This window comes from Ictidomys tridecemlineatus, chromosome 10 (genome assembly GCF_052094955.1).
Source record: "Ictidomys tridecemlineatus isolate mIctTri1 chromosome 10, mIctTri1.hap1, whole genome shotgun sequence".
In the NCBI taxonomy this organism is placed as follows: Eukaryota; Metazoa; Chordata; class Mammalia; order Rodentia; family Sciuridae; genus Ictidomys; species Ictidomys tridecemlineatus.
In genome coordinates, this window is record NC_135486.1 from 107193891 (window position 1) to 107209368 (window position 15478).

Consider the following 15478-nt stretch of genomic DNA (forward strand, 5'->3'; position numbering starts at 1 on the left):
GCCGGCCTCCTGGGGCGCCCCGCCAGCTTCCAAGCCTCGTCACGTGGGAGGAGGGCGGGCCCTCGGCAGAGCGTCTGGGGGCGGGGCCGGAGGCGTCTGCGCTGTGGGTCCTGGTCGGCTTCGGGTTCCTTGGACGCTGTGCCCCCGGATCTCTCGTTGACCCCGGAACTGCTCGCTCTGGCACCTGGTCGCCCAGCCTCGGGTGGCGCCATGTCACAGTGCCCCCTTCCACTTTCTGTTTTTTGAACGGCTGGGTGGCGTGCAGGCCTCAGGGTGGCGCGGCCCGGAAGTGGCCCATCAACTGCAACTTGTTGCGGCTCTTAGAGCAGTTTTTGTTTTAAAGCTCTCGTTTATTTAGAACTGCTCTCGGGCTGTAGGTAGAACTTTAAAAATGCCATTCAAGGTTATGCTGGGCCCCGCGGCAGCATTCCCACCTGTAAGCTGCTTGGGGGCGCTGGAGACACCCCACAGCTGCTGTCCAGCGTGATAAGCACCTCGCCGCCTGAACTGAGCCGGGATCCCACCGGAAAGGCCTGCATCCGGTGGGCCCTAAGGGTGTGGCAAGGGGCAGCCTAGGCAGCATGCTGCCTTCTGTAGTCCAGCGTGGTGACTGCATGGGGTAGGGAGCTAGAGAACCCCTGACTAGACTTGGTAACCATTCAGGGGTGGGATTTGCAGGCCCTGGTGATGGAAAGATTAGAGAGTAGGAAGAGGAAGGGAAAAGCCAAAGGCAAACGGCAGGTGTCTCGGTTGGGCACTGGGTGGTGCCATTCATTTGGTATTGAAACAGGGAAGTTTGTGGAAAGTCATTGGGTGAGCAAACCCTGATTTGAGTCCCTTCCTTTGTCAGGTACTGTTTCAGGCCCTGAAGAGTGGCAGTGGAGATGAATGTTCTTTTGTTTGCATGGGTCAAGGTTAGACACTGAGAAGACACCTGGATGGTTGAAGGGGCTGGGCAATTACCTATGCGAATTCTAGACACCATTCTTTACCTAGTCCCTGAAGATACTTGAAGGTGGGCTGGTGCTGAGGATGGGGAGATGGGAACCAGCTGATGGGGTACATGGCTGGAGTGGGGAACTGGTGAGGACTAAAAAGGCAGTCCATGGGATGCCTACTGCACGCTCAGTTTTCATGTTTAAAGTGAACCGTACACAGTGAAGTTTCCAAATCTTATTTACATTTTTATAAATCAGAAAACTGGTGTTTAACTGGCTACATTGGTTGGAGACTGATTTCGTGTTTGATTGATTCTTTTCATGGCCATTTCATGTAGACCATTTCCAACTCCCTAGAGGCTCCCTGTGCCCCTCTGTCAATTCTACCCTTCCCCTGCCCCAGAAATAATGCATACCAAATACCTCACTTTTACTGCCAGGGATGAATTTGCCTCTTTCTACACCTCAGATAAATGGAATCGGGAACTACTTAGCCTGTCTTGTTCATTCATGGATATTTGGTTTGTTTCCAGATGTTGGCAACAATGAATCACACTGCAGCCATGATCTTTTACTGGGGATGTGTACTTGCTTCTCTGGTAAATACCAGGTTCCCAGGGTAGCTCACTGTTATGTGCCAGTGATCCACATCTACCCACACCTTCTCTCCACACGCACGTATCCAAGCTTTATTAAGGATTAATATTTGAACTGTTTTTTTAAAAAAACTTATGTTTGCACAAAATGTTATTTTAAGGTCTTGGTAGTGAACCATAGTCCTAAAAACAATTCAAAAACCCAAGACTAAAAACAGATGTTAATTAGGCAGTGCAGCTCCCTAGAGGAAACTCATTCTCAAGCTTGCTGTTTGGCTAAAGTCTTGTCATGAATCTGTTAATGTCATGGTATGCTTATGGCTGGAACTGTGTATCAAAAAAGGAGTGACCGGAAGGGAGACCAAGAAGCAAACAAACTTCAGCTGTAACTAGGGGCAGCTGTGAAGTCTGAAAGATTCCAACAATCTATTCAGCCCAGTGAGACAGTCACGTGCACAAACACCACAGGGCAGGGCCTTGACAGGATGTATTGTGGCAAACACACATTTTCACAAACTTTCCACTCGAGGGACTCTGCATTAATCTTGTCAATTTGGGGGCCTTTAGAAGAGGAGCAGCCTTACTGCAGGTAACCAAGAGCACTTTGACATCCTCAACACTCTGATACCTCTCAACTTACCCATGTCTGTGAGGTCAGTGTCCATTTTGCATGGAAGGAAACAGCTTATCCCAGGTTGAGGTGCCACAGCAGGAGGAAGTGTGGCAGGGCAGGAGCCTGACCCCAGGTTGACACCAGAGCCACTGCCTGGCCATATTTGCTCTGTAGCCCTTCATGCCCACATGATAACCTGGAATAGGTGAAGGCTTAGCACACACAGATGTACAGAGAATCTCACCTGGGTGAGGGCCCCTGAGGCAACTTCAGGTACCTGCGGGTAGCCCTGATCCAGTTGTGGGTGTGGGCCCAGGAGTAGGGGGATGGCTCAGCTGGCTATCCCTCATCATGTCTTGAGGAATGGCCTCAAGCTGTCCTCACATTCCTGGAACTGCAGATACTCTGGCTCTGGAGCTTGGGAGTCCCAGTGCAGCACCTGTGGAAACCATCTTTGTCCATTGGCTTCTCTGGGGCAACAGACCACCAAGAACAAGTGAGAGGAAACACAGCCCCCTAGGAGCTGCCCTTCAGCCTCCAGAGCACGTAGGGGGTGCTTTCCAGGGAGCAGGAAGGCCATCTGTCAGTCCAAGTGTCTGTTCAGCCCAGTGAGACAGTCACGTGCACAAACACCACAGGGCATTGACAGGATATATTTGTAGCAAACACACATTTTCACAAATCAATCAATCACAAGGACCAATCAATCACAATCAATCACAAGGACCACCCGGAATCTTGCTATCATTTCTTTAATATATAATTTTATTTCTGGTTATAGAAACAAATGCTAAGAGGAGAAACAAAACTTCCCCATCCACATACAACAATTTAATAGATAAAAGAACAGTTAAATGAAAAACAAAAAGTAGAAATTTTAAACTTTGTTATAGCTTTAAAACATTTAACGTCTGATACAATTAGAAATCACATTCAGATCTCAACTTAAAAAAAAAGTATGGCTCTGTAATAAAAAAATACTGTATCCCATATGAAATGAAAAACCCATGCCGGGCTGCTTTTGACGTGGGTCTGTTGGTTTTTCTGATTCCAGCGCCTGCTCCTGCCCATGGAGCTGGTGTGTGGATGCCATCCTGGGTGGGACCTTCACCCATTGGCACGGGACACAGCCCAAGGTCAAGAACCAGAATCCCCACTTGACAGGATACCACTGCTTTTTAAAGCACTGATTATTAAACATACTGTGAAAATACTTCAGACAGCCACTGTAAAAAAAAAAACACACCCACATACACACACACACACACGCACACACACACACACACACACTCCCCGAACAACACCCACCCCCCAAATTATTTTTACAGGAGAATTATCGTTCAGGTAAGAAAAATCAATTTCAGTATTGGCTTTAACCCATCCTAGCACACGCCGAGCAGCCAGCCTTCAGGGACGCAGCAAAGCCTAAGGAAAGACCTGGAACAGCTCCTGCCTCTTCTTTCCTCTCTGCCACCTTTTCCTGAAGCAGGAATCAAGCTATGTTAAGTTAAGGTATAACGAGGAATCCAAAATGCCTCCCTCCAAGGGAAGTCAGGAAGGGAAGGAAGGGCAAACAAAATATTTGATTTTAAATCCCTATTTTTATTAATTAAAAAAAAAAAGGGTCTGGCCCAGCTAAGCCAGAAATTCAGAGGCCACAGACACAGTTTGAATCCATACAGGCCAGAGTGGTTCACACAGGGGGGAAAAACCTACTTCAGAGTCACAGGGCTCATCTGGGCTCAGCCAACATATCTGGGAGTTTGGGGACAGTGCTAGATGCTGAAGCCCACAAGTGCTTTTACTGCAGGGAGAGAAGCCCTGGGGGATTGCGCATGATGCCGGGACCTGTCCTCATTCAGGCAGCCACACATCCTCTGGGCCAGCCTCCTGCACGCTGCTCACTGTGTCTTGAGGATCTGATGAATCAAACAGGCAAACCATTCCAGAAACAAGATCCCAGATACAGAATCTAATCCAGAACTCTTCTAATTCTCTGCTGACTCTCTCATGGGAAGTAGGCAAGAAGAGAAGGAGCCCTCTCCAGTGTCCTCAGCAGCCTACAGGTGACTGAAACCAGGAAACAGCTTAAAGATGCTGCTGGCTTGTGGGGCCTGCGACCCCAGGGGTCCTCTGTGGCCAGTGACTGGCTGCTTAACCCCAGTACCTAAGAGGATGTGCTGCTGCTCATGGCCCCAGGGGCTTTCATTCCACCTGTGTCTAGAAGGAGGAGCAGATGCTGAGAATGAATAAAATCCTGTGCTTGGGTCTCTGCCCAGAGAGAATGGAGGATGCCTAAAATAAAAAGTAACTGCTCTCTTAACTGTTTTCTAGAACACTCTGCAGCCCCAACCAGCCATTAGGGTAAGTAAAAGAAGCTAAAAATTCCCTGTGGCTCACTAATTGAGAGAAGGATCTTCATTTCAGCCCTGCCCAAAAATGCAACAGAAGCACCCAGCTGGGTAACAGGTGGGGGCTCCTGAGGAAAGCTCAGTCCTCATCCTGAGAACCTCTGCCTGGGCCCGAGGGCACACCGTTTCAAGGAAGGACACTTCTCAGGTCAGGTCTAACCACGGGAAGAGGTGGCCACAGGCACAGTGAAGCTCACCAGTAGATGCTGCTGACTGCTCCCTCTGGCTCACACTTCTCTCTTGTGCCCTCAGCCTTGCCCCCTAGAACCTCCACACCACCTACAAGAGAACAGCACTGGCTCTCCTGCCCACGGGGGACCTCTGGTGATGGGCTTCTGGTTGGCCTCACCTCTGGGGCAGCACTGCCCTGGCTACTGCACCAGACCACCTACGTGTGGTTCTGGAATGCTCCTTCCAACAGCTGAGCTGAGACCTGGAAAGGGGAGCATGGATTTTTTTTTTTAACATAAGTATAAAATTATATTCTCTAAACAAAGTCACTGAAATGGGCCTGTTTTCTGTTTCAGGTTAGAGGAAATGCCCACAGGAATATCACAAAATCCCATGCTGCAAAGCTGCTGCCACTTCAGGGGGTGCGGGCAGGTAAGCAGAGCTGCTGGAAACAGGACCGTCCCTTCTACAACTGTAACATCTGAAATTCAAACCCAGACCATGGGAAAGGGTCTCCTATTGAGGAATGTCGGCCAGCTCACTAGCCTGCAGGGCTGCAGTACTGCCGGGACACCCTGCCGGCTCTGATGCCAGCCCCTCCCTCCAGTTGCTCACAGAGCAGCTTTGGTTACTGAGAGAAAACGCAGGGAGCAGATTTCTTGCACCAGACCTGAGCAAGGACAGTGAGCATATGCATGACCAGGACCAGGTCTTGAGCCTTCCAAAAACCTTAGCGGGACAACAAGGCATGCAGAAAGCAATTTGTATGACAAAAGGGAGTCGCAAAGGACAGGAGCACAACGGGAAGTGGGCAGGCGGAGATGGGCAAGAGACCTCTGCTCCAGTCTGTAATCTGCCCTCACTTCAAAGAGCCCACGTACACACTGGGGAGCCTCCAAAGCCAAGTCCCAGCTGAAGACCAGTCCTGTCTTCATAGCAGCAATTGGAACAATTTAAATTGTTCTTATTAAATAATATTGCTTCTAGGCAGAGGTATCTGAAGGAGCCCTGAGACGAGGCTGTGGGTGAACACATTTCCATCCTAAGCCAAGACCAGGAAGGTCGGCCGGGCTCTGCTCTCTGTGCTCAGCAGAATGGCCCACAGCAGCAAAGGCTCCTGTTCGGCACATGGGGATTTGACTTTTTTTTTTTAATAGTACAGTCTTACTTTTCATATTTATCTGTATTTACCACGGAGCAAGCTACTGGGCACTGAGGCACACTCTCAGAGGGTGAGGGAGCGCCCAGGACAGGTGGGGAATGTCCCTAGAGAGGGTCCCGTCCCTTGGACCAGATGAAGTCACTTAGGTGCAAAGGGGAATTTGAGGCTTTTGAAGAAGAGCAGAGAGCTCCCTCCCACCAGCTGCATTTGTTTCTGTGCTGTAAGAGCTTGGGGAATCCTTTCTTCCTGTCCTCCTCCTGCATTCAACTAAGCTCTTGTCTCTTCAAGTGAGGTCTGTTCTCCATGAAGGACTCTGACTCCGAAGTCACAGAGTGGCACATGCAGAGCTCTGGCTGGGATGTGCAGCTCTGGGCACCAGCCACACCTGGGTCTCTGGTTACTGGCTCCAGGACAAGTTCTGGTAGGAACCAGGTATGCCACCAGTGTAGAGATTTCTGTCTACAGAGAGGAACCCTGGTACTGGAAACGCCCAGCCCACCTGGAATGTCCCAGGGAGGCTCTTCATTTCAGAGGAAATAATGAGCATTAACTAAAATGATCCTAGGACCTCAAGCCACTCTTTCTCCAGGCCTGGGGAGGAGAGCAAAGAGCCCCAGGAGTGGATCCCGAGATTGGTTACCCACCTGGAGACAGAGGTGGCCTAGAGGGGTGGGGGAGTCTCTGTCCCTGCCATGGTGAAGCTCTACCAGATCTTTACCTCCCAATTTGGAAATCACTCAAGCATGAGACTTAGGTCCATGACACATCCATCCAGCAACGCCCACGTCTACTCCCACCCTTTCTACTTGACTTGGGTCTAAATAACAAAAATAGAAAAAAGAAACCCAGAAACCCCAAATAGGAACAAACTAGGCCTTGGGTGGGAAACCACGGGTCCTCCACCTGCCTGGGCCTATTCCCCACTCTGTGTCTTCCCAGCCTGGTCTCAAGGACAATGAGTCTCCTTCTTGAGTTTCTTAGAGACAGTGGGTTAGTCCCCTGTTAGACACAAGGGACGGCCAACACCCGAAGTGCATGGAAGGAAAGTGCCACCAATTGCCACTGGACACACGAGAGACAGACAGGGGGATGCAAACTGAGGTCCCAACAGCCAGGCGAGCTCTTAGGGTAGCTTCTGACTCCCAGCACCACGCCAGCTTGCTAGGGAGGGCTGGCCGTCTTCACACACTCTTGCATCTGAGTCTGGTGACGTACTGAGTAGGGAGCGGCTGGCCAGGCACCGGGGTCTTTGGAAGCTCCAGTCAGAGCAGGGCCAGGCAGGAGGGAGCCTCCCCAGCCATCGCCTGGACCTTGGACCTCGGGCCTCCACCTTGGGTCATGCCAGAGCCTGGAGCCTGGCATGACCCAGAGCAGGTTCTCTTGCTCCATGTCTGCAGTGACACCTAAAAGGCCCGAGCCCGCTGGTAGAGGTTCTCCTGGCCCCTGGGTGAACTCTGGTTTCCAGGACAGGCTCAGCTGCGAGGCCTGCTTGGTGGCTCTGGAGCATATGCAGAGCTCTGGCTGGGATGTGCAGCTCTGGTCACCAGCTACGCCTGGGTCTCTGGTTACTGGCTCCAGGACAAGTTCTGGCAGGAGCCAAGTATGCCACCTGGTGGATGACCAAACCCTTCCAACACCGTTTATCAACCCAGCGTGACATTCCAGCCTCCCCACCCGCTCCCTGCACAGAGTCTGCACTGACCCCAAGGGCACTTCTCTGTCCCTTTAATCGAGAGACCCTCCACGAGCAGGACTCTGGGAATAGGTCCCTGCCCTCCCTGCCCCCTCTGCCCCTCACCTGGGCAGTGTTCACAGTGACACAGTACAGAAGACAGGGACCAGAATGTCTCAGAAGATAGAGAGCAAACAAGTTGGAGCCAGAGTCAGGAACCTACAGTTCTGGGTAGCCACCACCCAAGCACCTCCTGTGGCTGTCACTACAGTCCAGAATCAAACAGAATCCCCCACAGAGGTGACCACGTGCAGCCAGGGAAGGGAAAGAAGCATCTGATGACCTTAACATCCCTTGTCACAGGTCCTCACCTAGGACTCTCCCCGTTCCTGCTTCCCGACCCACGCACACACCAGGCACTCGGAAAGGCCCAGGAAGGGGAAGGAGGAGCCGCTGTGCGCGGAGGGTGCTATGGCAGAAGGGGCCGCCCTCACCCTGCCCGTCTCCCGGAACTTCACCAAGGCCAAGGTACAGACTTCAAAGAGCTTATTTCCCAGTTAAGGTTTAGTGCCATAGAAACCCCTGGTCTGAGGGGCTAAAATAATGACAGCGACGGGTTTTCCCTGCAGGCAGAAGGAAGAGGGCAGGGCCAGGGCTTACCCCTTAACTCCTAGTGACTCACATGAATGTCCTCCTGGCCAAGCAGACACCCAACTAGTGGGTGCGGGGACATGCAGCAGCAGCAGGAGAGAGCATCCCTCCTGCCCACCAGCTCTGGCCGTGGTCAGTCTCCCTGCCCTACCTCCAAATCACCTGGGAAATTGTCCCCTCCATTTAGAGGTGGCATGTGCCCTGCCACTCCCTGCTGTCCAGGGACTGGATGTCCCAGGGTCTTTTCCTCAAGGGCAGGTGCTGCCCTGGAGCGCTGCTGTTTCTGGCTGTGGCCACTCAGAGGACCAGCGAGAGCGCCTGGCCACTGCAAGGCCATCTTACGCGGATGCGCGAATGCTTCCTCCGAGGGTCCCCGGGGGTGGCTGAAGGGCTCCAATCTCATCCCCTCACTGGGCCAAATGGTCCACGGCTCCTCAGCTCCGGCTTAGCTCCTGCTTCTGTGACGTGGCTCAAAGTGCTGCTGGTCGTATGGACATGCAGAGGGACATCCCTAGGTGCCCTGGAGCCCCTTGACCAACTGCAGGGAGCATTCTGTCCTTTGGCTCTCACCTCATTGAAGTCAAAACAGGCAGAGCTGGCGTGGGCCTGCCTGCCAACTGCTGCATGGTGGGGAGTTTCCTTTCGGCTAAGTGACCAGAGTCCCCTAGTTTCTGACAGAACCGGTTCCAATTTCAAACAGTGGATGGATTTGGGGGAGGTCAGGAAACTGGAATGTGGTGGGAAAGGCAGTGTGAGCAGATGTATCCCAGTGGATCCTCAGTCCGGGGTCAGAGCTGTGGGGACCCTGGGGTTTACCCTGGTCTTCTGGTGACACACATGAACGTCCTCCTTGCCAAGCAGGCAACTGACTTCTGCCTGGAGCCCCATTTCCCGGGCGTGCGGCTCAACACGTGTCCAGGGCCGGCTGGAGACTGCAGCTGCTGACTTCAGACTGACCTTTCACCCAAAGCATGTTGACACCAGGCGGCAGCCGTGGATCCTTCTTGAAGTTATCAGACAGGGCTGAAGCCAGGAGAGCACCGGCCCAGTGCTGCTAAACTGTCTCAGGCAGAAACCCAAGGGACACAAGCCGTCTCGTGTGTGCCTGAATTGGTGATAAGCCTGAATTCCGTGTTTAAACAACAAGAAATACTTGGGGTCCAAAGCCAAACCAGACCCACCCCCCCATCTAATTAATGCCAATATTTTCTATGTCATTTTGGAAAAGACACCATAAAACAGTACGTGAGTGGCAGTTCCTGCCTTTCTCTTGCCTATTCCCCATCTATGACAAACAGGAATCTGTCCCATTCCCGACCCCCGAGAAGGCCTTGGCTGGCACCTTGCTGAGTTCCTGTCGGGTCCTCCAGGCAAAGGCTGCTGCCCCAGCAAAGGCCCTGAGGCCGGCGTCCTCCTCCTGGTGGGTGGGCGGTCTTGACAGGTTCCTGAGGTGCTGGGCCAGACCTTCTCCCCATGCCTTGACCAAAGGGCCTGGAGAGGCAGCGGTGCAGGGAGCGGGAAATAAACACACGAGATCCCCAGGACCATGCGATCAGTTGTCGGAACTGGTTTATGTGTTTTTGTTTCACACCGTGGGAGGGCAGAAGGCAAAGTGGGAAGGATGGGTGTTCCAGGCGTGGTGGCCACCGCTCTGGTGGCAGTGCTGCAGGCAGCCCAGCCCTGGGGCCCCTCTCCTGGGTCCTCGAGCGCAGCCGTCTGCACTGTGGAGCCTGCTCGGGTTCCTGTGGCATGTCCTGCTCCACCTCGTACAGGTGACTTCACTCTCCGGTGCCTGGGCCCTGGGGGCCAGCAGCTGCCATCACCCCAGCCTGTGTGGTCGCTGTCCCACTGGGTTCCTCCACCCGGGACCTTTTGACCTCAGGTTCCCCACTGGAGGAGGCTGAGGTGGCGTTGGAGGTTGCTGGGGTTGGGGTGGCACTGGCCGCCATGACTGCTGCTGCTGGCTCCTCGGGGCCCACCTCACACACCCGGGTGACCACCACCGGCGTGGACGAACTTGCCTGGGCTGCAAGGAGCTGCAGGGGGCTGGTGAGGGCTGGGGTGGAGGAAGGAGAGGTTACCTGGGAGTCTACGGAGGACCAACACTCATTCTCCTTGGTCACCTAGACAGGGACCTGGCTCCCAGCTCTGGCTTCTCCCAGGGCAGTGCCCAGCCTTCCCCTTTTTCTCTACCTGCCCGAGGCACACTTCCTTCTGACTCCCTCCAGCCTGCCAGGAGCCCACCTCAGGCTCTCCTGCTGCTGCATCTGTCTGATCCCTAGAGCCGTGCCCAGGGTTCCTCCCCGACCTCTGTCACACAACACCACCTGCCTGGGACCACCCACTTAGACTTGAGCCCACTCCAACCAGGGCCCCACCCCATGTTCCTCCTCTGACCTCCTGTCTCTCCACAGTTCAGTGTGGCCTGCACGGCATGGGGACATCTGGTTTTCCCTACTGAGCTGCACCGTCACAGTGATGGGACTGGAAAAGCTCTGGTGTGCTCACTGACTGTGGGCAGGACCCCACTGCTCAGGACTTGGGCTTGGAGAAGGGGCCGGGCCTCACCGTAAGCGCTGCCAGCCAGACTGTTCGTGGGGACAGCATGCTTTCCATTCTGAGTGACGGCCCGGACTGGGAGATGGTGCTGCCCGATGGTCACTGGTGTGGCTGGCTGTAGGATGGTGACTGTGTGTCCAGGAACCCCAGGGGCCATCTGACTGGCCACCGTCTGGATGACTCGGCTGGCTGCAGGGATCGTGGCAAATGCAATGGTGGGTTTCTCCTCCAAGCCTGTAGGGCACGAAGCGAATCAGAACCACCCTTGGCAGGGCCTGGGATGCAGCTCAGCAGTCGGACCCTTGCCTAGCATGTGTGGACTGTGAGTTCAATCCCCGGCACCACACGAAACACAACAGAAATAACTGCATTTGGCCAATGAGGCCATCAAAGGCCACAAATGCCTCAGCAATGGACCTGCAAATGGAGGTGGGAGGAGGGAGCGGCTCTGGGAGAAACTGCTTCTCAAATGAAAATCCCACAGAAGAAACGTGTTTCCAAAAACAACAACAACAACAAAAAAAACAATTAATAGGATTTTGAAAAAATGTACCTTAAACTTGAGCCAACCCAAATCCCAAATTTAATCCGCAAAACAGAAAGTATTATTTGGAACAAAATGGTCTTGTTTTAGTGCCATGGCTTAGTCTTTACCAAGAGACAGTTTGTATGATGATGTATTAAAATAAAAAATGGCCACCAAGACTGAGTGGACCCTGATCACACAACACCACCTGCTTAACTGGGAAGTGCCCCTGAGAGGTGCTCTTCAGCACAGAGGCACTGGCCGGCCCACCCTGGGGGTCCCCTGGGATCTGGACTTCTTTTAGGAACTTCTAAAGACTCCTCACCATCGTGCTAGAGGTCACTTCCCCAGGCTTATTCTTATTCCTTCTCCTTGAGAAAATGTTAAATGAGTTCCAACTAAACTCAGTGTCACTTTGAGGAGAAACAAAATTCAAGGCCGCAGTTACATGCCACAGGCTGCACCCTCAGCCAGGCGAGGGGGAACCTGGGGATAGTCAGCGATGCCTTAGAGGACGCAGCAGTAGGAGCCGCCCTCCCTGAGCCTCCGCCCGACAGGCCAGCTCTGAGGCCCGTGGCCCAGGCCCGGGCAGCAGCATGGCAACCAGCACAGCTGAGACGAAGCAGCGGCTCTCATTACCTCTGGCTTCGCCGCCCAGGTCCAGCACGGCTGCGCCCGTCGTGTCATGGGAGCCCCCTGCCGAGCCCTGGCTGGCGAGGATGTAGCCATTGGCTGAGCTGGCGGAGGTGGTGACCACCCTGACCATGGTGACGGTGGGGGCTTGCTGCACAACGTGGATCGCGTGGCCTGAGGGCTGCTGTGAGGTCACTATGGAAGCTGGCATGTAGGCAACGGGCTTGGCCACTAAGTTGGACGGTCGGGGAGGCACAGCCATGATCACTGGCTGCGCGCTGACAGGGGAGCCTGCAGGGAGCAGAGGGAGAGAGGACGTGACCCTGCTGGCCCTGTTCAGGGCTATCGTGCCAGGAAAGGACAAGACCGGGCCTCACCGGGTGCACTTTGGGAACACCGATATTCAGGAACAGAGGCCGACTTGGACCCCAGGTCAGGGTCGTGTGGAATGGGGGAGCCCTCCCGAGACAGGCACTCTGGAGTCTGCAGGCCACTGGAACGAGGGGACATCAGCCCAGGGTGAGTGGGTGAAGCTGGAGCACTCCTGAAAAAGGAAAAAGAGAAAGGACCAGGGTGGTAAGTGACATGTCACAGAACCACTAGGACCTGGAAGGTGCCACACACCACAGCGTCCCTCCACGGTCCCTTCAGGCTTCCGAGGCACCTCTCTGTCCCTGAGGCATGTCTAATTCTGTCACCTGGTGATATAGCCCTAGCTCCACTCAGTGGGGGTTGAGTGTTGGGGGCTCCCTTAACCAGGGGCATGGCGTTGCCTATGGCTCCCAGCAGTGCCACAGTCAACAGCATTTGTCTCCTGAAAGGTACCAGAATCCTTAAGAGTGGCTCGGCTTCGGTGTCAAAGGACATAGCTCCTGTTGGACGGCTGGCACAACCAATTGGCCTGAGAACCACATCTGTAGGCCCCAGACCAGAAACGGGAGCCTGGGGCCCGGGGTGGCCTGTCACAGAATCGAGTCTGAAACAGAAGCCTACATGGAGCGCCTGAGGCTGATGCTCATCTTGGAAGCCCTCCATCCCCTGCCCAGCCCGGAGACACTCATCCGACAGGTGAGCGTGGGAACAGCTGCCAGCCCATCAAGGGGCAGTCTGCTCCTCCGGACTGAGCATGGCCAGGAACAAGTTGGGCTAGAAAGGCCTTCACCTTCCAGGCAGGTGGCCAGGCAGGTGCCAGCAACCAGCAAGAAGGTCCACCTGACAGCCTGTCAGTCACAGTACCCACTCCATTAACAGCGGAATTGCTTTTGAGCTCACCAGCCTCATTCTCATCTGCTCCTTCAAAGGTCTGGACCATGGAGGAGGGGAGCAGCTGGCTGTGCTTGGGACCCCTCAATTCCCTGGCAGAAAGCTCGGGTTCACAGGCACTGACAGGTACCTGTCTTCAGTGCATCGCATACTTCCACTTCTAAGAGCTAACACATTCGAGGAGCAGTCAACAATCTACTGATAAATGGAGTAATGAGTCCAGAAGTTCAGTGGTCCTGAGACTGTCTCAAGAAAAGGTGGAGTTTTGTGGTGTCTAGAACAATCCATGACCCTCTACACCTGGAGAAGTCAGCTTTCCTAAGTGCTCAAGGACAGCAGGGGGCTTACCTTGAGGACAGAGGCCCGAAGGGGGTGCGGAAGCAGGAGACACCCCTCTGTCTCCGTTTTCGGAACGCCTGTTCCACAAGCTTGGCTTCTGAGGCAGGGTCTATTCGCCAGAAGGAGCCCTTCCCAGGTTCCTCCTGGGAGCGCGGGACTTTGATAAAGTAACGGTTCAGAGAGAGGTTGTGCCGGATAGAATTCTGCAGGGAAGCAGGGACAGTCACTGGTCACTAGCATGTCAAGAGCACAGATCCCACTGCCCCGAATCTGCATGTAACAGAGCTGCAGGACCAGAGGTGACAGGAATGGATGGCCTGCCCTATGGCTGCCTGGTGACTGTGCCTCATGGGGGACCTCCAAGAGTCCAGGGCAGCTTTTCCTATCCAAATTCCACTCAGGTAAAACCCATCACTGTTCTTTGCAGGAAAAGGAAAACAAAGAGACAAGCCACATGCAGGAGCATGTCTGCCACCCAGACCTGAGTGGGCCTCTGGGGTTCAGAGCTGGTCTTGAGCAGAGCAGCAGATGGGAAATAGCAACCAGGGAAACACAAATGCAGGACACGGGTCGGTTATGCCTGCTCCAGAGCCCGACCTCCACGAGCGAGACTACAACCAGCACATGACATGACGTGCACAGTGTCCTTCCAAGACAACACAGGACCCCCGTGGGGTAAGCATAAGAGCACAAAGGTGTGGAAAAAGTAACGAGATGCCGGCTGAACCGCGGTGGCGCTGCACACGGATGTCCCCGAGGCTGCCATGTGGCATCCCGGAGGGCACCTGTGAATGGCCTGCCCAAGGCCACGGGCTGCGTCCTCGGCCCCCTGCCTCACCTGCCAGCCCTTGTCGGCCGTCCTGTAGTAAGGGTAATGCTTGGTGATGTGGGCATAGATGCCACTTAGTGTCAGCTGCCGGTCCTGGGCGGAGGAGATGGCCTGTACAATGAGCTGAGCGTACGAGTAGGGCGGCTTCGACTCATCCTGTGAGCAGACCACGGGGTTACCTGGAGAAGGGCAGGGTCCACCCACCGTGTCTCCTGCTCCTCATCAAGCCACCCCAGCTAGCGCTACACTCAGCCACTTGTGCCCCATGGGAGGAGAAATTAGGTTTTTATCCTGATTTAAGTTTGAAGTTTCTTACCTGCTCAACATATCAAGTCAGTTATCAGATGGAAAGAACCAAGACACAACATTATAAGAAAAAAATATGTCATTCTTCTCAATGTCATTGTCATTCAAATTCTGAAATCATTTTGTCAGTAGGAGACGGGATAGGGAGGAACAGGGTGCACGAACCCAAGTTATCACCAGTGGCCAAGTGCATCATGGGGCAGTGCCTCCCGTGCAACCACGTGCTACACCCTGGAGTGCCTGGCTTGTGTCTCTCAGGAGCCTCTATCGCCCATTCCCGGTCACTCTGCACATATGAGGCTCAGACCTTGGGGCTGTCCCCGCCAGACGTGTCTGCCTGCTGCTCTGAGGCGGCCTTCGCTGCAAACTCTGCGGCTAGCTGCAAGTCCGAGGTCACATTCTGGACGAACCGGTAGCCAGAGGACCCAGCTCCACGTGGACTGGCTGGGCAGGAGTTGGGGACACTGAAGGGAGGAAAGGACACACTGTGAGTTCACAACCCAGGGAAGGAGGAATCTGGGCAGGACAGGGTTTCAGGACCACCCTGGATGGGGTGACAGAACTCACTCTTCTCCTGGAAGTCCCATTACACCACACAATGCTCTCCAACACAATGAAGCACAGAGCCATGCAGTGTTGAAGACAGGACCCTGGAGGGGCAATCCTGTCTTACCCCTGGCTCCAAGGCCAGGCTACCTCAAGTCCCAAGCCTGCAGACAGGTCCAGCCTTGCCCAGCAGGGCCCAGGGCGCAGCCTCAGCCCCAGGCAGGAGGAAGACTGAGCTCATGTTTGTGGGAGCCACGGGCTTG

At 54.2% G+C, this 15478-nt stretch overlaps 1 protein-coding gene across 1 annotated transcript in view; it reads right to left on the reverse strand.

Annotated features, from left to right (window-relative positions):
- Positions 1-2891: 2891 nt before the first annotated feature.
- The window catches only part of Foxk1 (forkhead box K1), a 60149-nt gene continuing 47562 nt past the window's right edge, over positions 2892-15478 (reverse strand). The window contains exons 3-9 of the mRNA XM_078023672.1: positions 14977-15133; positions 14373-14519; positions 13544-13737; positions 12310-12476; positions 11939-12223; positions 10783-11007; positions 2892-10270 (exon numbers count right to left, since the gene is read on the reverse strand). Of these exons, the coding sequence (XP_077879798.1) occupies positions 9993-10270; positions 10783-11007; positions 11939-12223; positions 12310-12476; positions 13544-13737; positions 14373-14519; positions 14977-15133 (1453 nt within the window). The 3' untranslated portion in view covers positions 2892-9992. The remainder of the gene's footprint in view (positions 10271-10782; positions 11008-11938; positions 12224-12309; positions 12477-13543; positions 13738-14372; positions 14520-14976; positions 15134-15478) is intronic.